Below are 23,421 nucleotides of genomic sequence, written 5' to 3' on the forward strand. Positions count from 1 at the left end.
AGGCCGGTATCAGACACCCACTTCCCTTTCCTTGGAGTCCAGGAGTTTTATGAGAAGGAGTGTGAGCCCAGCTCACAGTTGGGGCTCACTCTGCTTGGCCCTCTCTCATGACCTGGGGAATTTTCCCAAAGCAGGCTGAACTGGATAAAGAAATAAAGGAGTTATCTCTGAGGGAAAATCTTCATAAATGAAGATGTCTAAAAGACTGGGCCGCCCTGAGTGGCTGGGGCTGGAGGCAAAAGACTGGCAGTTCCAAGGCCGATGTGAGGCCATGTCTCAGCACTAAGACCAGCACAGCCAGGTGTCACCAGGGCCCGGCAGATTGCCGGGGAGGCAGGAAGCCCCCGAGGCTCGGGTGTTGGGAAGGCCAGCAGTGGAATGCACAGCAGCCCCTGAGAGCCGAGAAATGCCAGCACGCTGCAGGACGCAGGGCCACAGGGCTATAGGCAGCAGCTCCGACCGTGGGAATGTCCTCCTTTCCCTGGACACATCCCAAAGGGGCAGAGTCCAGGAGCAGGCTGTGTTTCCTGCCGACCAGGTGGGCACCGCAGTTTTCAGCTGGTAAGGGCAGCCAAGTGCCCTAGGGGTACTAGGGGGCTGACTCTTGGTGACACAGCGATTAATTTCCCCAGAATTGTTAACACTGGTGGTGGCATACATCCTTCAAGGGAATGTCTGAGTCTGGGGGCTCCAGGCCTTGGAGATGAATGTGGGGAATGTAAGCTTCATGAGGGCAGGGGCTTTGTCTCCAGGGCCCAAGACAGAGCCCGACACACAGTAGGCACTAAATAAATATTTGCTGGGTGAATCCATCAGTAAAGGAAACCAAGAAGAGGAAGCAGACATGGAAGGGCTCTGACAGTCAGCGGAGGGTTCCTGGGGGCTCCTGGGCGGTGGGCCAGTGTGGCAGTGCTGGCTGGGAGCTGAGCCCAGAGCCAAAAACTGGGGAGTGCCCACCTGTCCACAGGGAGGAAAGGGCTGGAAGGCTGCACCTGGGAGCTGATGCAGCTGAGCCAGGCTGGAGCAGCACTGAGAGAAGGGCTGCAGAGACAGATGGAGGCGCAGGTGGGAGCAGTCCAGGAAGGGAGACTACACAAGGATGCTTAAGTGAGTGCTGGGGACAATGCCAAGCAAGAGTGTTTCGATTCTGCCAACCTTCCCCCGACATAGCAGCCCCCAATCCCATCAACTCTCCATCTCCCCTGAGCGGGTGCAATCGTCCTGTTTGTTACTTCTTTAGCTGTCACTTCAGGCTCCTCGGCACCTCAGAGCACTGCCAGGAGAACCATCTCCGCTACAGCACCATTGCTCTTGGTACCATTCATGGGAAGGAGCGCCCACGGGGAAGACTGTCTTCCCTGAGGCCACGTTCTTTTTAGTATGCAAAAGTAAGGCCTAGGTTTTGGCTTCACTCTCTACCAGCTCATGCTTCAAGGCCTGGCAATGAGCCTGGAAGAATGTTGTGCAGGTGGGGTTCTCTCTCATCTCAGCCATGACCAAGGAATGGCCAGTCTGGCAAAGCGGGATGTCTGGGAACCTGAAGTCAGAGTCCTCAGCATGCAGAGGAGAAGAAGGGAGCTGTCCAGAGCTAGGAATTGTTGGGGGCAGTGGGGAACTGCATGTGAGATGGGCAGATGGCTAACCTGGGCCCCCCCAAAGCTCATCTCTGGGGACACTTCAGAGTCCCGGAGCCACCCACGGAGACACTGGTGGTGCCACCCACAAATGGATGGTGTTGGCCCCATCAGAGTCAGGATTTGAGAGACGGTCATGGCAAGGATCTCCTCTGAGGAGTGGGGGCCTACCCTCTTGTCCCCCTAGGCTCAGCACACCTGTGAAAGGGCAGACATAACCATATGGGGGGGTCCTTTAACTGTAGGAGAAGGCAAAGAAACCACTCTATGTGGTTAGAGCCAGCACAGATGCTGGGTCAAAGATTCATGCCAAGCTACAAGGCCAAACCATGTGAATTATTTTGTCATCATCAAGAATTATGATAACTAAACAAGGAACATCAGGAGCACTTACCACGTGACAGAGCCTGCGGGGCATGTGGAGCACAGCAGGTGCTCCATGAGTACATGCTGCATATGAGTCAGGCACTATGCTATGCCCTTTACATGCATTATCTCATTTGATCCACCCCAAGAGGTGTAGAGGGAATTATCCCTAATTTCTAGAAGACACGGAGTGGAGAGAAGTGAAGTCACTTGCCCAGGGCTCACTGGGGCAGTCAGAACCCTCCTCCGGCCTGTGCATGCGGGTCAATCTTGGACATTCATCCTTCCCCAAACCTGTGTAAGCTAATGAAGGACATGAAGGCTGGAGCCTCTCGCGGTGGGCTGCCAGTCAGCAGAGGAGATGCAGATGCCCTTTCTCAGTTACACTGGACACATTCGAGATATCCTGGTCTGTGGACATCCAGCTCGAGGCGGCTGCATGCAGCAACTTCATGGAGCATTTGTTCCAAGGGCTCCCTGTCACCATGGTAACCCAGAAGCCTTTCAGGCTGGTACTGCGCACATGGCCTGCATCCATCCCATCTGGGGTGGGAACCTGTCACCATAGCAACAGCTTCCCCCACCTTCGGAGAGGGCTGTCTGATAAGACAGGGGGTCGGGGTGGAGTGGCTGGGGACGCCCAGCTAGGAGCAGGACGTACCTTGGCCAGGCTGGCAGTAAAGAGCACACACTCAAAGAGCTGCCCCATCCTCTGGAGGAACTCATCCACGTGGGGCCGCTTCAGCACGTACACCTGCAACGGTAGCAAACAGCAAGCCGGTCAGTCGTGGCAGCTGCTGGGGGTGGCCGAGGGCCAACACCCAGGGAGGAAGAATTCCTGAAAAGGTAACTGCTTCCTGTCCCCAGCTCTATTTGTGGCATGGAGACCCCACCTGTGTGAGGGCTATGTAAGCAGAGGTGGCACTTCAGGCCAGACACACTCCCCAGACTGGGCTCCGGGTCTGAGTCTGGTGCAGACCCTCCTCCCAAGGGAGAAAGGGAAGCTGACCATGGTGCTGCGGGTCTTAGGGATTTTCAGAATCAGTGAGTGGCAGGGTTGTGCCATGTTTGTGTGAAATGACTCATTCTCTCACATGTGTTTCTTGGCACGTGTTCTGGGTCAGGGCCTATGTGGACAAAGGCCAGGGTCTGGGGGCTGTCCTTTGGGAGGTCCAGGCCTGGCCCATTGCCCGGCAGCTCTGGGATTGCTCCAGCTGCCACCTTCTACCCTTGACTGGAGCACCTCCCTTGCTCGGAAGGCCTGGGGTGGGAGGGCAGGCCCAGCAAAGCTGCAAGAAGTGCCTTCCGTGTCAGCTTGGGAAGCTGTCCACTTGACACCACAAAGGTTACTCTGCTTGTGCTTGGTATAGATGTCAGGGTACATGAAGCCAGCCTACTCCCAGGCCCCCAGTCAGCCATGGCGGGGGGCTCCAAGCAGAGGGGGGCAAAGAGGAGGCTTTCCTAGAGTGGCTGCTGGGCTCTGTGCTCCTGACTAGGGAACCTGAACAAATCTGAGGAGACTAGGGAGACGGGAGAGAAGGCAAAGCTGGTGACAGAAGATAGGGAAGGTGGGAGGAGGGAAGAACTAATTAAAACTTGAATAAATTCCATTTGAAATTAGCCACTTCCCTAAAATAAATCAAACTTATTAAAATTCAATTCAGCTCATATTCACTGAGCCCCAGCTCTGTGCTCAACCTGAAGAAGTTACAAAAACGAACAAAATGCAGGCCTTGCCCTTGAAGAGCTCACAGTCTAGAGCAGATATAAATAAAAGCAAATCAAGATAAGCATGCATAATGGAAGTTGTAGTACAGGGATATATTAAGGACCGTTAACTCCCCTCTCAGGGGGAAGGAATCACAGAAGGTAACATTCGGCCTGGACCTTGAAGGATGAACAGGAGTTCACCAGGCTGATAAGGATGAGAAGTAAGCTTCCAGGCAGAGGAAACGGTATGAGCATGAGACCTGGCCTGAAAATACCCAGGTGTCAGAGCATGGCCGAGCCCTTCATGACCAGCCCTTTGGAGGAGATTGGGGATAGGAGAAGAAGTGGCTGAAGGGGAAGTGTGAAAGGCAGGTTGGGGGGGGTACGCGTGGGGCCGTGAATGGCAGATGTTGCCGGCGGTCTATCCCGCGGAGTCACAGAGGGGAGGCGGGGCTGTGTACCGCACAGAGAATGCATTCTGTGCATTGCAGAGCAGTTCTGCACAGAGCCAGGACTTGGTGGGAACTTGGGGCCAACTGAACGAGTGGGGTAAGCACAGTCTGTGGCCGAGGGTGTAGTGAGGGGCCAGAGGAGTAGGGTGGCCTGGGGTGGGTGCCAACAGGGCTGTGAGGAGCTGGGAGGTTGGGGTGGGGGTGCGGGCAGGGCTTGTGGCTGCAGTAGCTCCAGGCCCCCACTTTGCCCATGAGACTCCTTGATGCCAGGGAATGGGTATGGCCTGTGGTCCGCAGTCTCCTTGGGAATACTGCTTGGAAAGCAAGGTTTCCTACACGCAAAGGGCAGGAGACTGATTTGGGAACTCTGGTTGTTGGTGCCTCTGGCAGGGAGGAAGGTCCTGGGCCCGGATGCCGGCGTCCAGGCCCGCGTCCGCGTGCAAGTAACCAAGAATAGGCCCATTGGGACCTGCACAGCCTATCCTGGATTACTTGAACGAGGCCACGGCCTTCGCCAGGGCCTTGGTCCTCCTCTTGGCGCCTGTGGCTTCATTCCCTCAGGAGAGAGAGTTTCTGACCCCAACCCTGGGGCCCTGGAGTAACTACCACCATATGAATCACAGCACAGTCTGGAGGGAGGCTGGGGGAGCTGGGTGGCTCCTTCGAGAATGGGCTGGCCATAGCAGGTCAGGCCCCGAGGGTCATGCTCATAGTCTCGAGGTAAGAAGGATTAATTTCTCTCCTAATTCTTGCCATGCCAGTAGGCAGCCTCTCCTTTATCTCATTACTTTGTAGCAGAAGCCAAGATGATAAACGAAGCCCTAACTGCTTCTCAGATGCTGAGTTAATTCAGCTGATGTTTTTGCAAATGTTAAATGCCCAAGTACCTGCCTTTTGGCTCCCTGATGGCTTTTAAAAATGTGAAGTGTGGAGACACTAGGGATAAGCTGCCTTTCTCAGGGCTAGCTTCCTGGCAGGACCTATTGGCAGGGGAGGGAAGGGACTAGAGCATCAGGAAAAGAGCCATGGGCCAGGAGGCAAAAGACTGGAAGTCTCATTTTAATTCTTCCCATTGTATGACCTTGAACGAACCCTTTCTCTGGCTGAGCCTCTGTTTCCCCACCTGGACAACGAGGTGGCTGGGCCAGCTGACTTCCAAGGCATCACCAACTCTGACACCCTGTACTCAAGGGCCAAAGAGATGACTGGCATCATTAAGGAAAGACTTCCTTCTAAAATGGCTCAAGAACCAAGAGATATTTTCCTTCCTGGGATATAAACATATCAGGCCAGAGACTGTCCCTTTAAGACCCTGGGGTTGACAAGGAAGATGGTCAGACCATGCCTGTGGAAAGCCTGACAAAATCTCCCCCACTCCCCAACCTCCGAGGTACAATGTTCCAATATGTTCATAAATGAAGCTATTCCTAGAGAAGCGTCATGCAGATAAGGAGAAAAAATATCAGAACAGAGATGCATGCCAATTAACTAGGACATCTTTATTCAAATTTGCCTCCTGATCCGAAACACACCCTTCCCTCTTTATCCTTTGGGTTGGGATTTTGCTAAAGATTCACTGGAGAACACGGTGTAGGAGTGACAAGATCAGCCCGGAGTGGCTGGCACTGGAAACGGACACCCCTTCCCAAGATTCCCCCATAAGTGGGTGACTTGCGGCATTTTCCTGTTGCAGGCTAGGAGAGTAGCCGAAAGCCCTTACATGAGGAAGTTAATTAGACCATTAAGCTAGGCCAGTGGGGGATATGGAAACTTCTAAAAGTCTGAATCAAATCAAAGAACTATTTGAACTTGCAACGACATCCAATATCTACAAACAGATTTTAGTTTCCCTTATAAACTCAGTATAAAAGAAATTCATGTCAGTGAAAAAAAAAAAAAGCAGAAAACCATTGTATTTATTTTACGAAACCTTCTCCCTTTTGATTTAGTCATAAAATTATTGATGAAATGGGAATTTAGAAGTAAGTTCAAAGGAAATGTAATTACCAAAGAATGTTACTTGCAACTCAGATTTAGCTTTGATTTCTTACCTGATGTATAGTTCCATCGATTTCAACCGGAACAATAAAATCAGCATTACTAATAGGCTAGAGAGAAAAGAAATGATAATTACTACATCTGAAAGAACAAAATAAAATTGGAAACTTTGGTAAGAATAAGACTTGCCTGGACCAATGTTTTTATTATTGGAAAAAACAGTTCAAGCAAAGGATGTTCAAGAATGCTTTGGTTCCTTAAAATAAGCACAAGGAAGAAAGCACATTTTTTTCTGAGTATCATTATGTTTTCAGCATCTTGGTCCAACCTCTCTATCATCTTCCTGGCCTAAACGACAAAGGGTAGGGCGGCCTAGCCAGGGAATGGGGCTTCTCAGAAACCCCAGCTCTTGCCTAGAGCCCTGCCAGGATGATGCAGAAACACTGCTGGCCACCAGGGGGAGGAGGTGAGAGCCTGATGGTCCTAGAGGACACTGCTACTTGGGGGAGAATGATTTGTATTGGACCCAGAGATGCAGGCTGCCCTGTGATGGGCTGCTCCTGCCCATCCCAACTGGGCAGGAGATGCTGAGCACATGGACACAAAGCAGGGCCACAGACACGTGGGGTGAAGTCAGAGGCCACAAGCCATGACCTTGGGCAGGCTCCTTCCCTCTGTACCTTGGTTTCTCCTCTCTTCCACAGCTACAGTAATGGGTCTGATGAGTGCCCATGGCTCCATTGGTCCTGAGCATCAGTGATTTCAGCCTTGCCCGGCACTGGCTCCTGCCCTGAGCCGTGGGGGAGAGGCAGCCCACCCTAGACTGCTCTGCTCTAACACAATGCCCAGCACACCCACAAACTTCGGCATATTTAAAAGAACTCTTCGACAATATTAATGACACTTAAAATCCAAATATGATTCTTTGGCAGTTCTTGTGTAAGTCAGTGCTGGGCTTACATATAGTTCTAAATGGAATTCCATAAATTAGGTGGAAACTACTCAAATGAACAGGCCCAAGAGAATCAGAAGAATGCAAACCCCTGGGACAAGTAGGAGAGAGAGAGAGGGAGGAGAGCACATGTGGTGGTCACTGGGAAGGGGTGCAGAGAGGGGACAAGTAGGAGAGAGAGAGAGGGAGGAGAGCATATGTGGTGGTCACTGGGAAGGGGTGCAGAGAGGGTGTGCGGTACGGAGTATCTGGTCAGAATCTGAACTGGGATCTGCCTTTAAGCCCACCGCTGTACACACATACACACATACACTTATCTTTGATAAGTAAACTGAAAATACATAGAAAATTCTAGATCGCAGAACCATTCCTAAGCACTTAGTAGAGCACCTGAGGCTTAAGATTACAATTTATTCACTCCTGTGGTTGGAAGGCCAAGGATGAGTTCAGTATTTTACAATTCTACAACTAAAATACAAAATCGGGACGCCTGGGTGGCTTGGTCGGTTGGGCGTCTGTCTTCGGCTCAGGTCATGATCCCAGGGTCCTGGGATCGAGTCCCACATCGGGCTCCTTGCTCGGCGGGGAGCCTGCTTCTCCCTCTACCTGCTCTGCCTACCACTCCCCCTGCTTGTGCTCTCTCTGACAAGCGAATAAATGAAATCTCTAAAAAAATTTATAAAATACAAAATCATGCTAAAAACACAAGATTGAAGGAAGAAACTCTGACAAGGCATTGGCAGATGGTGAAATCATATTCCAAAGAGTACATTAAAAGAGAAAAACCATTCGCCAGTTCAGAGCAAGCCTGAGCCTCAGTCTCTTCTCACGTGCTGGGTGTAAAGGAGGCCATGCCAAGCCACGGTTCTCAGCCTGGGTCTAAGAGTCTGTGTGTCGTACTGCTGTACATTTTCAAGGAGAGGCCTCCGAAATGCTCAGAACACTAAAAACCATACAGTAAAGGTGGTTGTCAGAGGGGAGGTGGGGAGGATGGGTGAAACAGATAAAGGGATTAAGAGTACATGTATTTTGATGAGCACGGAGAAATAAGAACTGTTGAACCATTATATTGGGTACCTGCAACTAATATAACTCTGTATGTGAAGTATACTTAAATAAAAAAACCCCACACCATAAAGAATATTCTGCTTGCAAATATAGGCAGGCCAGGGAAGGAAGAGATGAAGAGATGCTGTTCACATCAGCTCGTGGTATAACGCCCTCCAAGCAGGCCCTGCCTTTGGAGGCAGGAACCCTCCGTAACCTCGGGCAGTCTGGCCAGTGTTGGGAGGAAGCCATGTAGGCTGAAATGGCAAATGACCCCTGCTCCAAAGGGCTTTCCTCCTGAGGGATTTGAAAAGTCCGGAGCAACTTGCCCACAGGGGAGAAAAGGTTTCCAATGCTGTTCAGAGCTGAGCTGGGACACAAGGTCATGGCAGTCACAGGACCAATCCTGGAAAGGCCCTCAAGGTGCTGGGGAAGGAGGTGACACCTCCAGGCCCCAGTGGCCAGATGGGCCATTTCCCACTGCTAGAGGAGGTCTGGCACCTCCTCCCTTCTCCCAAAGGACTCGCAGACAGCTGTCTGGCCTTGTCCTGTTAAGGAAGGCTTCTGTTGAGGGAGAAACAGGCACAAGGAGGATGTTCTGGACAGAAAGGTCTCGGGGTCAGTTTGATGGCTCCTTCACTTCCCAATACAATGGTCAAGGAATGACTACGGTTCACATGAGACACATGCCCCATCATGGACGGTGCCTCTCACATCTCTCAGCAAAGGAAGGGGATTTGAGGGCTGGGGGTAAAAGGAGGAACAGGGTCTAACTGGCCAGTGACAGCGGAGCAGTTTCATCTCCCGAAATACCCCAAGGGAAAATAGGACCAGGACCCTTCTTCTTTCCCCCAGCTCCCTATTTCCAAACCTTTTCATCATTTGCCTCTTTTAAACAACTTGTTTCATTTCAAAAAATGGAAAGATGGTTCACAAAGTCACTTCATAATAGTGTAACCACAGCCATTCCCACATGGACACCCTCTGGGAATGTGTAATTTTTGCTGTCCTTCTGGCAGGGAGTGGAGTGAGGAAGGAGACAGAAAGAAGCTGGGGCGTGATGCTCCCTGTGACATCACTGCAGCCCCGCCCCCTTCAGGAGGGAAGTCATGCAGGTGGATGGATACTCATTCAGCTATGAAGCTTGTAAAAATAAAACAAACCCAGCAACCTCTTCTCATGAAAAAGCTCAAAATAAATGGCTGAATCTGCCCAGATGCTGTCACCCTGGAAGTCTTCTTCAGAGCTGGACATCTTTCAGAAATTGGTCTGGGAAAACTTCCAAGATAGCAGGTTGCTTGACAGTTTAACGGTGCCTGTCCTGCCCCTCCCAAGAAAACATACAGCACTCTGACTAGCTTGACAAGTACACAGTAGTGTCCTGGGGCATGGTGCCTTTTGCCACATGAAAAGTATTTCTGCAGGGGTTGGAGGGCTGGAAAACTCAGATCTCCTAAGAATGAGGTCTCAGTGACACCGGCAGCCCAGCATTTTCCCCCAAACTAACTATGTAATATTCAACTACTTGAGTTAATGTTTACCAGAGTTAATAAGCAACTGTTCTTGGGATTTCTTCATGCACAGTGAAGTCATACACAAACAACCACAAAATGTCATCCTTCTTTATTTTTACTTTCCAATACAACTGTGACCAAATCACAAAGATCATGGATTGCTTTCTTTGTTGATTTACCTTAAATGAACTGTGCACCAATGTTTCATCTAAATCAATGACCACACATTTCTTTCCATAGTCAAGCACCGTCACCTCTGGAAGGAGGTATTTAGCTGGTGGCTAAAATGAAAAAAACAAAAACAAAAAACAAAAACAAAAACAAACCAGTATTATTACCTTTATGTAAAAGACAAACCAGTGCCCTTATTATCGTATCATATTATGTCAATGAGGTTTAAATGAGATCAAACGTTTAAATGCCTGATTAAGCACATCACGGAATTTTATTAAAAACAACAGGACTAGGTAGTTAACAAATACTGTGCCATTGTCTGAATGGCTATTTGAGGGCCTAGGCTTTGGAACCAGGCAAGCCAGGCTCTGAATATCAGCTCTGTCTCTTTCTTGGCTGTAAGCTGGGATAATAATACCTACCATGAAGGTTGTTATCAGCTGTAACTGTGGTAAAGCGCCCAGCATTCTGCCTGGCACATATATGGTGGCTACTGTTATTGTTAAAATGGGCTACGCAAAAATAAATGTTTGATTATATCAGCTACTCTCATACTTCCAGGCCCATTTCCTGGGGTCATATTTTGTCTGAAATTCACTGTGGTACAGAAGTATAGTTTAGAGCTATACTGGAACCACAGTGTTTGCTTTTGTTTGTTTTAATGACTAAAATTTTCAGAAACTTGAAGAGTACCTACAGACCCACCAGCAAAATGCAATCCAAAGTGAGTTCCAATAATAGGAAACAGAAATAAAAGTGGTTGAGGTAAAGTGGTGTCTGGTGTCTGCCCCACTGCAGAGTTAATATTGAGCAAGCGTGGCATTGTTACCCCTTGGATTCTCAGTATCCGGAAGTTATACTTTAATCCACATGCTGTGTACTAATCAGAAAACCTATTTATGTCTTTGTAGTAGCTGAATCTAATCTTGTGATAAAGAGGTTGTAAAGAGCTAATAAACGGCTAGGTATCTTCAGCCAACCTCATTCTTGATTCAGAGTTTTATTTCTCTGGGCCTTGCCTCATTCTAGAGATGATTTGAAGTATTTCAGTTTACTTTGTGGTGTATTCAGTATCCAATGTTAACTAGCTAATTTTCTACCCTGGAAGGTCAAGCTCTCTCTGTTCAATATTTAATGCAAAACAAAACACACAAAAAATGTGTCCCTAGCCACTGAAGAACAGACAATTTAGCTTGTTAAAACAAACAAACCCCAAAAACAAAAAACAAGAAAAAAGAAATCAAGAGGTATTCCCTTTTAAATGGATATTTTGTTTTTCTGGTGGTTGGGGGGAGGTTAAAGTGAACAGGAGTCAAGGGTCCAGAGTTAATTCTGGACTTTGCTGATTCAACAGTGAATGTAACACAGGAAGTCGACAGGGTAGGTAAATTTGCAAGTGTGATGATCATCTTGTCTGGGCTGATGGGGTGAGGCTGCGTGTGGTGATTCTAATTTCACAGGGGCTCTCTCCAGTGAGTGTGGGTGTTTCCTCCTGTCCGGCATCGTCCAGAAGAAAAAGCCTTCATGGCCTCCAACTCCCTTGGCTCTAGTTAAAGTTCACCAAGCAGTATATTCTCACCCAGCAATTGCAAGTGGCCTGGGAGGAGATGTGCCTTAGACATGGGGCATGGGATTTGGGGCCCTAGAAAGGACTCTGTCCTTCATTATACATCAACAAGCAAGCAGGTGGCTGGAAAAATTAAACTTGCAAGAAGTCCTGTAAAAGTGTTTTAAAAAGGCAGGGTATGATGAGCTCTGTGAGCGAACATAATAAAGAGGATCTGAGTTATTTTCTGTTGTTTGCGCCATAGCAGAAAGCATGCCTGTGACTAGAATAAAATTTGTTTTAATTTTTTATTACACAATTATGTAACAAAAACACACTCTCATTGTAAAGAATATAGACATGTAGCAGACAACTATTCCCTCTTCCCTGTGCCCCATTCCTCTCCCCAGATACCCCCCTTTTTAGTTCAGTGTGTATCTGTCCACTCCTTTCTCAATGCATTTATATATTAAACAACATTTTCACTTTATGTAATTGCTAGCCTGGAAAATAAGGCTCTAGAAATTCTATCCCTAGCAGATCTGAAAACATCAAAGATCTGCCAAAAGTGGCTCAGTTATTTTCCAAACCTGAGAATAAAAATTACTTTCTTAGCATATTTAACCCACACTTTGCAAGCATTCTCTGAGCTGAAGTATGGAAGAGGCCTCACAATACGACTGGAAGAGAGAAAAGAGGGAGAAGGGGAAGACTCCTCTTAAGCAAGCTACTGATCTAGTATTTGTGCTGCAGAGAACAAGGCCGGGCTGGGGGCAGTGGGCAAGGAGGTTCCATTAATCCTCAGCCCGCTTCCTAAGTGCACACAGCTTCTCTGAGAGCTTGGCTTTAGATTAATGCAAATTCTTCAGACCACTGGTAAGAATTCTTCTGGACAGCTGTGTCCTTGGAACATGCGCTATATAATTGCAACAGTGCTTTGTTACTTCAATTGATCTGTTCAGGTGATGCTTGAATTATTAACTAAAAATGCCCTGAGGCAAATTTCCTCTCAGGCCATCATAGAACTGGAGAACAAGAGGAACACCAGTTATATCAAGAAGAGCCTTTTCTACACAAACCTCTTGCTCCAAAGCACATGGAGGGCACTGCCAGGGGGATGGAAAGGGTGGGGAGAGGGGGCAAAACCATGTGGGGGGGGAGGGGGAAGGAAGGAACCTCGGCTTGCCACCCAAGGTTTCGGAAGGGCATTCATTTCAGTTTTCTTCCTGGGAGTAGGTCTGGAATTTCCCATCCTTGGTAGTGAACTGGCAGCCATGAACAGTTAACTCTAAGGTTCTTTAGAGTACCCACCCTACTCACTCACTTCTTGGCACATCAGACTGGGGTTTTTGTACAAAAGAGTCCTCAGGCTCAGAGTCTGCCCTCTAGGCTCCCTAAGCCCCAGAGCTGAGGGCAGAGATCTCAGGGCTTCTGCAGGAGGGGACAAAGAAAACTCTAGACCATCTTTAATTACAATCGTTTCTTTCTTTCTTTTTTTTTTACAGTCGTTGTTTCTGCTGATGGGTTCCTTCATAAGGTTTGGTGGAAAAAAGTATACTACTGTTTATTAAAAGGCTTAGGTAAACAGCATAGACACCTGTTAGAAAACGCATTTCTCTTCTCCCCTTTCAGCACTTTTATGGCTCAGCTGCACTGCAACCACGCGTGGTGAGCGTCAGGATGGAATGAGATTCATGAAGAGAGGGCATGGGAGGAACTGGCTCACAGCCCCAGTGGCATTCCTCGCTAGGGCCAGAGCATTTGAGTGCTCACCTTCAGCCATGACCACCCAATCTTGAGGGGGTTCTAAACCCGTCCCTCTGCTTCTTTTCTTTACCCTTCAACATCTGACTTTTACTGGGCAGCCCATGAGGCTTCCAGTAAGATGTGTGGAGGGCCCCAAATCCCAGCCTATGGTTGGGAGGCCAATGTTGCTGAGTGGTATGTTTAATGTCAAGTCCAGATAAAGATGTCACTTTCAAGAGGGGTATAAAAGCTGGATTAATCAATAAATGGTGTTGAGACAACTGCCCTGCCACTTGGAAAAGGAAATAAAGCTGGATCATTACTTCATGCCTTTACACCAACATAAATTCCAGATGGGTCAACAGATTTAAGTGTAGAGATAAAACCATTAAATACTAGGAGAAAATATGGCTCACAGTCATAGGGTGGGGAGATCTTTCTAAGAGCATGATATAAAATTCAGGAGCCATAAAGGATAAGATTAACACATTTGCCTATATAAAATTAAACTTCTTTGTGGCCAAAATGATTATAACCAAGGCCAAAAGATATACCATAAATTTGGGGTAAAAGTCCTAATTTCCTTGAAATTGAAAAAGATAACACAGTAGAACATCCAGAAGAAATGAATAGGGAAGAAGAAAGACATATAAATAATAAACTTATGAAAGGATGTTCATCCTCATTCATAAAGAAATGCAAATCAAAGCAATGAATTGATATACCATTCTTTACTTAGAGATCGGCAAAGATTAAATATTTGATTATCATCGTTTTTGGTAAGGGAATGGGCAATCCCACACACTCCTGGTGGGAACATAAATTAGGCTTTCAGAGGACAATTTGGCTTTAATCTACCCAGAATGTAAGCTATATCCTTTGATCTAGCATTTCAACAATTAGGAAAGGATCTATAACTCAAGTCCATAAACATACGTGCACAGGAATATTCCTAAGTATTTGTAATAACCCAGAAGGAGAAACAAAATAAATGCCATCAAGGACATGTGAAAGAAAGAGGTAGATCACTCACTATGCACTAATATTTGGAAAGAGGTTCAAGGTATATTGTTTAAAGCAAAAAACATCTTGCAAAATTCTCATTCGTGTAAATATGGTTGTGTTTATTTAGATTTCTGGAAGGATACAGAATATTGAAAGTGGTTATTCCAGGGAGTGGGACCATGTTGGGAATTTTTTTTTCTTTCTACTTTATTTTTTCAGTATTTTTTAAAACTATGAACTTGAATTACTGCTTAGTAAAAAATCAAAAGACCAAAGCTGCACATATAAACAGAGTAGCATGAAAATGAAACAAGATGGGTATGGTGGGAAGAAAGATGGCTGGGGGACTCCAGCTGGAACTAGTCTGGGTACCCACAGGCTCGGGGACACCTTTCACCTTCAGGGCCTGAAACAGCTTTCAGGAGTCTATAGGCTCTCGTTTGGGATTAGCACAAGCCTGGATTTTCACATTTCCTACGGTACAGCACCCCAAACTCACACAGGCTCCCTGACCAGGTCCCCTGTGATCCAGAAAGGGCAGGGCTACTCTGTTAATGTGACCTGCAGCCTTGACAGGTGGGTACAGATTCTGCAGGGGATCCCAAGGCTCGAATCCTGGGGCTGAGCTGGCCTTCAGATGGACTTGGGTGTAGTTGTGCATGCTAAGCAGGCAGTGGAAATCACACTGAGCCCATCAGTAGACCTACTTTTCTGGAGGATATTATACAGTGATGCAAGTTACTTTAGCTAGGCTTTGTTTTTCTGCAAGATATTTCAGAGACTCACAAGGCCTGACCTAGAGTCTCATTTGTAGGAAGGAGTCAGTTTATTGATCTAACACTGCACTAAATTATACAAGGGATCTTTCCCCCTTGGCTATTTCATTCTGGGATTCTAGAATGTGTTGAGATTTCTGGGGAAAGGGTAATTTTCCTCGGTAGAGTTCTACCCTGACAATGCTTTGTTCGGCACTTAATGAACTTTGAGAAAAACCAGCGCTATGGGAGTATCACAGGTAAGGGAAAAGCTGCTACCTGTCACCTGTTTAATGTAGGTAACTTTGCAGGAAAAATGTATGAAACTACTCTGTATAAAGGTTAAAAGGACACCTCTGGTATCAATCCTACCAGGTATTCCACCCAAACACTGGATAAAAAGTTCTGCTTGATCCATTTTTTGGATTAAAGTCAGTTTTCCTGACAAAGCCCAACCTCCAGGCATGCTAGAGAAGTCAGAACCACTCCACAAACCCTTGAAACTTGTTAATGGAGAGTTAAAGTCCTGAGAAAAATGAAATTATCAAAAAATTGGGGGGCAATGTATTACAATTTATAATTGACACTCACTACCAAATATGGAGTCAACCTGTACTAATGAAATCCATTCCTTCCAGTGTAAGATTGCTGTGTCTCTTGGATGTTCCCAGAAAATATGTGAAAAAGTCCAAGGAAAGTTAGATGAACAGATTTGAGTCAAACAATTTGAATCAGAGACTCTTTATGGATTAAAGTATCAATTTATGGACATCTTTTTAAAATCTAAACTCTTCTCTAAGGACACAGGGCTGTTTAAATGGTCTTGTTTGACAGGGACAGCTCAAGTGCCAATTTTTTTTTAAGATTTTATTTATTTATTTGAGAGAGAGAGAGAGAGACACAGCGAGAGAGGGAACACAAGCAGGGGGGAGTGGGGGCTTCCTGTGGAGCAGGGAGCCCGATGCGGGGCTCGATCCCAGGACCCTGGGACCACGACCAGAACCGAAGGCAGACGCCTAATGGGTGAGCCACCCAGGCGCCAGCTTCTTTGGAGAGTCAGTCACTGGTCTGTATCTTGTTGTCTCAGGCTAAGTGGCTCTGCTGTCACAGCAGGAACAGTGGGGATAGCTGATGTCTGGGGGAGGGGGTTGGCCTGTGCTGACGCTGAACACTGGTGTAGCTACTCTCCGAAATTTCAGGGCTGAAAAGAGAAGTGGTGGCCCAAGGGAGTGCCCAGCTGGAACAGGGTTAGAGCAAAGCCAGCCTATAGGAGTGGGGGTGAGTCCCGCAAGTTCAGGGAATACAATTGGGGCGATTTTTTTCTGATCTCAGAGCCAGGGCCAAGCTACCAACACTGCTGAGTAAGTCAGAATTGGTCTGGTCACCCGGGCCATGGGCTTGGTGAGCCCACTGGGACAGAACCTGCTGTAAAATCCTATGTCTGGGCCAAAGTATGTTCTCCTGGTCTGTGGAGCTGGGGCTGAGGTGCTGGGGTGGGGAAGTGCAGCAGGCTGCCTTAGCTTATTAGCTTGGAGGCCCTGCGCAGAAAGAAAGGAAAGGTGAGAATTTGGTGAATAGATGCTGGTTGCCCCGCTGTTCCTGAGAAAGGAAACTCTCCCTGTACAGAACCTCCTGCTCACAGTTTAAAATGTAGCTTCATTTTTTAACAGAACAGAGCTGTTTATACCACACGCTAAACTCAACGTACACAAGAACATTAAAAAAAATCTTTTATGTCAGTAGGCCCAAAGCTACAAGATTCTATGAATGTTTAAATAAAATTGGATAAATATACATACACTCGGTATGGGAATGACCTGCCTCTGGTCACCCTAAGGAAAAAGAAAAAAGAAATCATTGTCAGGTTTGAAGAGAAGTAAGTAGATCATATACTCCAAAGAAACTTCATAGCACTCTTGAGTACAGCAGCCCTATGATTTCCTGTTCTCTGTACCTTAGTGGTATTTAATGAACAGGAGGAACCCAAAGATTTTCCAGTTAGGGCACTGGGCTCCACTCTGCCTCCCAGACACTCCCTCTGCTGACAAACCAGGCTGGGTTCCTGAGCCTCATTAATCTTGTTTATTTAAATGGTGCCTCCCTTACTCCCAGGAATTTAATCCTTAATTGAAAAATAAAAACAAAAAGCCCATATATTACTTTGATCCATTAATCCCTCTAATAGCTGGCTTATTTCTTCTTTTAAGTAAGTTTTTCCCTAAAAAGACTAAGCCTTAAGTCAGTATAATATGCAGGGAAAGGAAGGCCAGTTATCAGGTTACGAGGAACACCCTGGCCTCTCCTGGTTTTCTTCTAGAGGAGGACTGTGAAGGGGGGACAAGGCAAGGCTCAAGAGGTTCCCCCTGAGGCCACAGACGTGGAGACAGCGTTCCCTTTAAGAGGGACAGAACCTGTACTCACAGGGAGTGTTAAGAAAATTCAGGCCCCAGGGTGGGGCCTCACCCATTCCTCAGCCTTGGAATGCCAGCCATTCCAAACCTGGTTGATGGAAACATTTCATTTTAGCATCATTACGAAATGCTAATAAAGTAACACATTCTCTCCGTTATCTCTACTGAGCATTTCCAGTTTCTGTGTTTCTTCCTTTTTAGATGGTTCGATGGGAGACAATGAATAGCAGCATCATAGTTCCTAATGAGGAACTGTTTCCAGTCTCCCACACAGAAGGATCTGTGAACAGTATATCCCTCTTTACTGAGGGGGTCACTGGTGACAAGGCTCTCATGGGAAGGGGTCAAACCTGACTTGACAGAGGCAGGTGGCTGGCACCTTTTTGAGCTCTGCTCTGACTCCAAGCATCATTTAGCAGCTTCTTGATTATCTGCAGCCCTAGTTACCACCTCTGCAGTGTAACAGCGACTACTCTTCCCTCTCGAGACCGTCTTGATGCTCTTTCCTTTTTCAGGACACTTGGGGCTTGTCTTAAGGATTCCAAACTGCCTTCTGCCATTATTCAAGGCAGGGCTGTGCTGCTCTCCAACATGACGGCACAATCAAATCCAATCCCAGTTTTTAAGAACTTCTGCAGAGAAGTTCATTTCCAAAGCTCTTAGGTAATATTACTCCCAACACCCGGACCTAGGAGCAGGTCACTGCTCTTGGTGGGGAGACTTTGACCAGAAGCTCACAAGCCCATTGGGCCACTACAGAGTAGGGTTTCTCAACCCTGGAGCTACCAACGTTCTGGGCCTGACAACTCTTTGCTGTGGGGGCTGTCCTGAGGATTGTAGGATGCTCGACAGCATCCCTGGCCTCTACCCACTGGAGGCCAGTACAATGCCCAGTAGTGACAATCGAAAATGTCTCCAGATATTGTCAAGTGTGCCCTGGGGGGGGGGGGGCGAAATCATCTCCAAGTGAGAACCACTGCACTAGTGGGAGGCCGCAAACAGCCCCTCCACACGGGTGCATCTTCAGACAAGCGGAGCACATCAGTGAAGGAAGAGGTAACGGTAACAAACATCCGAAGGGCTTGGCAAAACACAGGCTAGGACCAAAGATGCTACTCTGGCCAGATATTTGGGCTGGAAAATTACCCTGGAAGTTTGCATGCATGTGTGCATGTGTGCATGGGGTATGCATGCATTAGTGAGTGTCCAGCGATCCCTTTACTAGGCCCTCTCCCTGAGAAAGTCCTCCATGGTCCTGGCCATTGGGGTCTTCCGGGTGCTGGCTTCTTCTTGCCTCTGGCCAGGGCCTTGGACCCATTTATTTTGCACAACTGGCCTGCAGGTGATTCAGGCTGTAACCGTGATGGTGGCAACAGTTGCCACTCCAGGCCACTGCTGCGGAAGCATTTCTCCAGGGTAAAGTGAATGTGTAGGGTGGATAGAACCCTAGCTGCCACCCATTGCATTCCGCCCACAGCCTTCCCTCTGCCTCCGGCCTGTTGAGTTCCAAGAGGCAGGGAGAGCTGGAGGCCGGCTGTAAAGATGGGCATAGAATCTGCTTCCACAACTTACGGGCCTGGGCTCTGTGTTCCAGGTGTCCTGACCAAGCTCAGTTCGAGGGAGGGCGGAGGGTCCTCCTCTAGGCCTTAGCTGCCCCACTTTGACCCTGGTTCTTTCCGTGGGGTCTGGTCTTACAGACTGAATAGTCAAGTGTTAATGCAAATGATTCATTACTCAGAGTTAATTAATTCTTTAAAAAGCCATTTTGATAAATATTAAGTGAAGGAAGTCTACTAATGAACACTGAGTCCAGCTCAGCTCTGCCAGAGGAACTGCCTTCAAAGGCCTTTATTCTCTCATAAACACAGCCAGCCACTCCAGGAAACCTGTCAGGGGTGCACCAACATTGTCTCATGGTATTTCATCTAGGCAAATACTACTTTTATTTTTATTTATTTATTTTTTAAAAGATTTTATTTTTAAGTAACCTCTACACCCAACATGGGGCTTGAACTCACAACCCCAAGATTAGAGTCACACGTTCTACCGAGTGAGCCAGCCAGGCACCCTGGCAAATACTAATTTTAAATAAAACTTTTACTATGACAGCAGTGATTCATCTCTTTTATCCTCTACAGACCTAGGGTACCAATTATGGTCCTTTTGCTAATGGCGATTCTCAAAAGATTCCCTAAAATGATTTTTAAATTGGGGGAGGGTGAGTATGAGGAAAGCTCACTGGGGGAACACATCAGAATTTGGGGCTGAGGGTTTACAAAAGAGTCTCATCATGTAAATTCCACTACTATATTTTTCTATCCAGTGTACAGTAAGGCTTCATCTGTTAAGGCAAGTCATCTTTCATTATTTTTTCCCCAAATTTTCTCATCTATCCTTAGATATTATTTCTTCTATATAAATTTTAAGTCTTATCTAGAAACACAGCATATTTCTCCATAAATAAGAGCTACCATAGCAAAACCTTTTAATGATTCTATTTTTGAAGTATTTGGGTTTTCTATGTAAATAATCATGTCATGTGCAAATAAAACTAATTTCTAATCTTTTTTATATTTACACCAAGTGTTTCATTTTCTTGTCTTATTGCATTAGTCAGAAACTACCAAAGATTTTCCTATGTTGTTTGCTGTATTTATTTATTTTTTAAAGACTTTTGGTAAAGATTTTATTTATTTATTTATTTAAGAGAGATAGAGAGCACAGCAAGGGGAGCGGGAGAGTGAGAAGCAGGCTCCCCCTGAGCAGGGAGCCCGATGTGGGGCTCGATCCCAGGACCCTGGGATCATGACCTGAGCCAAAAGCAGACCCAACAACTGAGCCACCCAAGCGCCCCTTAATGATTTTATTTTTAAGTAATCTCTACCTCCAACATGAGGCTTGAACCTACAACCCCAAGATCAAGAGTCACCCAGGTGCCCCATATTTTTAGAAGATAGTTCTTTATCGTGTTTAAATGGTTTTCTTCTATATATTTGTCTGTACTGTTGATTAGTATACAAAGGTTTATGGCTATTACACACTTCATGTATCAGACCTATTATCATGAGAAAATGTCCCTCTTTCTCCTGTTTAATGTTTTTGACCTTGAATTTTGTTTTGTCTGATATTAATATTGCCACCTTTGCTTTCTTTTTATTTGATCTTCTTTTTACATTTTGCCCATCTATTTTCCACCTTCTTAAAATCATTATATATTAGATGTCAGAAACTAGTAGCCACCTACTTAGCAGTAATTAGCACTGTTATCCAAATAATTCCAGTTTTCTTTCTGGGCACATGGTAGGATCGCACTTCCATGATCCCTGAAGTTAGGTGTAGTCACGTGAATTGCTTTGGCCAATAAGATATAAGTTACTTCTGAGTGAAAACTTTAAGAGCCAGTGTGATTCACCACATTCCCTTTTCCCTGCTGTGACAATGATGAAAGCAAAGAGATGGGCCTTCCTCAGTCTAGTCCATGAATGAGGATAAGATAGGTTATATAGTCTGATAATGGTAGCTACAGGTCACAGGTGGCTACTGAGCCTGTGCAAGGTAGCTAGTGCAAAGGAAGATGTGCTCTAAGTATAAAATATACATCAGACTTTGAAGAATTAGTAGGATAAAAAGAATATAAGTTTTATCTCATTAATTTTTTCTACTGATTACACATTGAAATAATATTTTGGATATCTTTGGTTAAATAAAATATATTATTAAACTCAATTTTACCTTTTTAAAAAATAGTTTCAAAATAAGGCTACTAGAAAAATGTAAATAACATATGTGGCTCACATTCTCTATCTACTGGACAAATGCCACAGAGCAGAGAGCCCACCTAATCCATAATAAACATGTCGCATGTGAAAAATACACTTTTATTGTTTTAAGCCTCTGAGGTCTGGGGGTTGTTACTACAGCATAATTGAGCCCACACTGCCTAGTATGTCTACTCAGCAGTCATTCCTCCTTTCTCCTTTGTGAAAGAGCTCTGATTCTGTTGAGGGCAGAAATACGCCAGTCTAAATTCTTCCCTTTTCGGGCCTCCCTTGTGGCTGGAGGGTAGCTATGTGACAAAGTTCTGGCCAATCAACATACGTAGAAGTCCCCTGGGGTTTTCTGTGAAAGCATTTACTTTCCACAAGAGGGACAGGCATGGGTAGTGCTGATCCTCCCTCTCTTCTTCCCTTGAATGTGGATATGCTGTCTGAAGCTTGTGACTTTGAGATAATAAACAAGCGTGAGGATGAAGGCAAACAAGCCAAGGATGGTGGAACTGAAAAATGGAGAGACAGAAGAACAGAAAGAACCTGGGTCCCTCATGGCATCATCAGGCCCCTAAACTAACCCCAGCAACTGCCAGACTCAGGCCTTTTATGTGAAAAAAATAATCCCCTATTTGTTTAAGCTATTATTTGTCAGTTTTCTTTTACTTGCTGCCAAAATCGTTCCTATCTGATACAGGTCTATTCTTGGAAACAGCATACAGATGAATTTGTCAAGCCAATCTGATATAGTCTTGGTCTTTTGTTAGGAGAATTTGGTTCATTGAACTTGGTTTCATGCCTACTCTTTATGTTCGGTTTACTGTTTATGTTGTTCGTTCTTTTTTTCCTTTTCTTAATTTTGATAGTTTGTTCACATTTCTGCCCGTTTCTCCTTTCACTCCTTGTGAATTTTGAGGATCTATTTTCTTTCTTTTTTTTTTCTTAAGATTTATTTATTTGTCTGTGTGTGTGTGTGTGTGTGAGAGAGAGAGAGAGAGAGAGAGAGAGAGAAAGAGAGTGAGCAGGGGGAGAGGCAGAGGGAGAGGGAGAGGGAGAGCGAGAATACCAAGCAGGCTCCATGCTCCGTGCAGAGCCCGACATGGGGCTCTATTGAGGATCTATTTTCTAATTGTGCTGCTTCTTACAGTTCTATTCCTAATAATTGTATTTATTCCTACATCTTCTATAATTATATCATAACAGAATATCAGTCTCACCCAGATTTTTTTTTGTCCTCTCTCTGAATCATTACATGTCTGAAAATGTACTTCCTTTGCCTTAATAAATGATATCTTGGCCACATATATAGAATTTTTGGTTTGGAATTCTCTCTCAGTAGCCTGTAAATTTTTCTTTCATAGTCTTCTGGCTTTCAATATTGTTGATGAAAAGTCTGGTACTAGAATAATTCTCTTTCTTTTGAAAATATCTTGTTCTTGTAGCTTGCAAAATTTTCTCTTTACACTTAAAATTTCAGAATTTCAACAGCATATATCTAGGCATGTGCTCCTCCACCTGCCTCCCTCATCCTGCTGCAGACTTGGCAAGCCCTTATAATCTACACATTCGAGATTTTTTTTCAACTCAAGAAAAATTTCTTCTATCACCGTTTTCTCTTTCTGGAACTCTATTACTTGCTGTTAGGTCTCCTAGATGCCTCTTCCTGCCCCCCCTCACAATTATCATCTCTGTCTCTGGTCTGAACTGTAAGATATTTTTTCCACTTGCTCTTCTAGAACATTAATTCAGTTCTCAGCAGTGACCATCCTCAGTCTCCTTTTTCTCAGTTTGTTTACTGAATTTTTTTATTTAGAAATCATGGGATTTCTTTTTTAAATTCTAAAAGTTACTTCTGTACTCAGAATTCATTTCTTGAAATATCATTTCCTGAGTTGTCTACTAAAGTTCTCTTCAGGGAGCCTGGGTGGCTCATTTGGTTGGGCATCTGACTTCGGCTCAGGTCATGATCTCCGGGTCCTGGGATCAAGCTGTGTCGGGTTCCACATTCAGTGGGGAGTCAGCTTCTCCCTCGCCCCCTCCCCCTGCTTGTGCTCTCTCTGTCTCTCTCTCAAATAAATAAAATCTTAAAAAAAAAAGGTTCTCTTCTATCTCCTTCATTAGTTCTACCTCAGTGGGAGCCTCCTAGGCTAGAAATATAGAATATAGTTTTTCAACTAGAATATAGTTTTTCAACTTGGACTTTGTCAGCAGTGGCAAATGAGGGAGCAGAACCAGGCCGCACAAGGAGCAATGTTTTCATGGTCCAGCAGAGCCCAAAGTGACCAACCACAAGGACATGAAGAAAGTCCCTGTAGTGATGGGCTCCTTTAGGGCACATGAAGTG

The 23,421-nt window shown here is 45.8% G+C and overlaps 1 protein-coding gene across 11 annotated transcripts in view; it reads right to left on the reverse strand.

Moving 5' to 3' along the window:
• CTDSPL (CTD small phosphatase like) overlaps positions 1-23,421 on the reverse strand; it is a 113,416-nt gene that overhangs the window by 8,855 nt on the left and 81,140 nt on the right. For 7 of the 11 annotated variants that reach the window (XM_078073671.1, XM_078073655.1, XM_078073652.1 and 4 more), the window contains exons 3-6: positions 16,699-16,731; positions 9,853-9,954; positions 6,214-6,270; positions 2,662-2,754 (exon numbers count right to left, since the gene is read on the reverse strand). In XM_078073671.1, coding sequence (XP_077929797.1) covers positions 2,662-2,754; positions 6,214-6,270; positions 9,853-9,954; positions 16,699-16,731 — 285 coding nt within the window. Of the gene's footprint in view, positions 1-2,661; positions 2,755-6,213; positions 6,271-6,349; positions 6,515-9,852; positions 9,955-16,698; positions 16,732-23,421 lie in introns of those variants that run through there. The other 4 variants (XM_078073664.1, XM_078073703.1, XM_078073684.1 and 1 more) reach the window with 2 other exon arrangements.

The sequence above is a fragment of the Halichoerus grypus genome, chromosome 1, assembly GCF_964656455.1.
Source record: "Halichoerus grypus chromosome 1, mHalGry1.hap1.1, whole genome shotgun sequence".
In the NCBI taxonomy this organism is placed as follows: Eukaryota; Metazoa; Chordata; class Mammalia; order Carnivora; family Phocidae; genus Halichoerus; species Halichoerus grypus.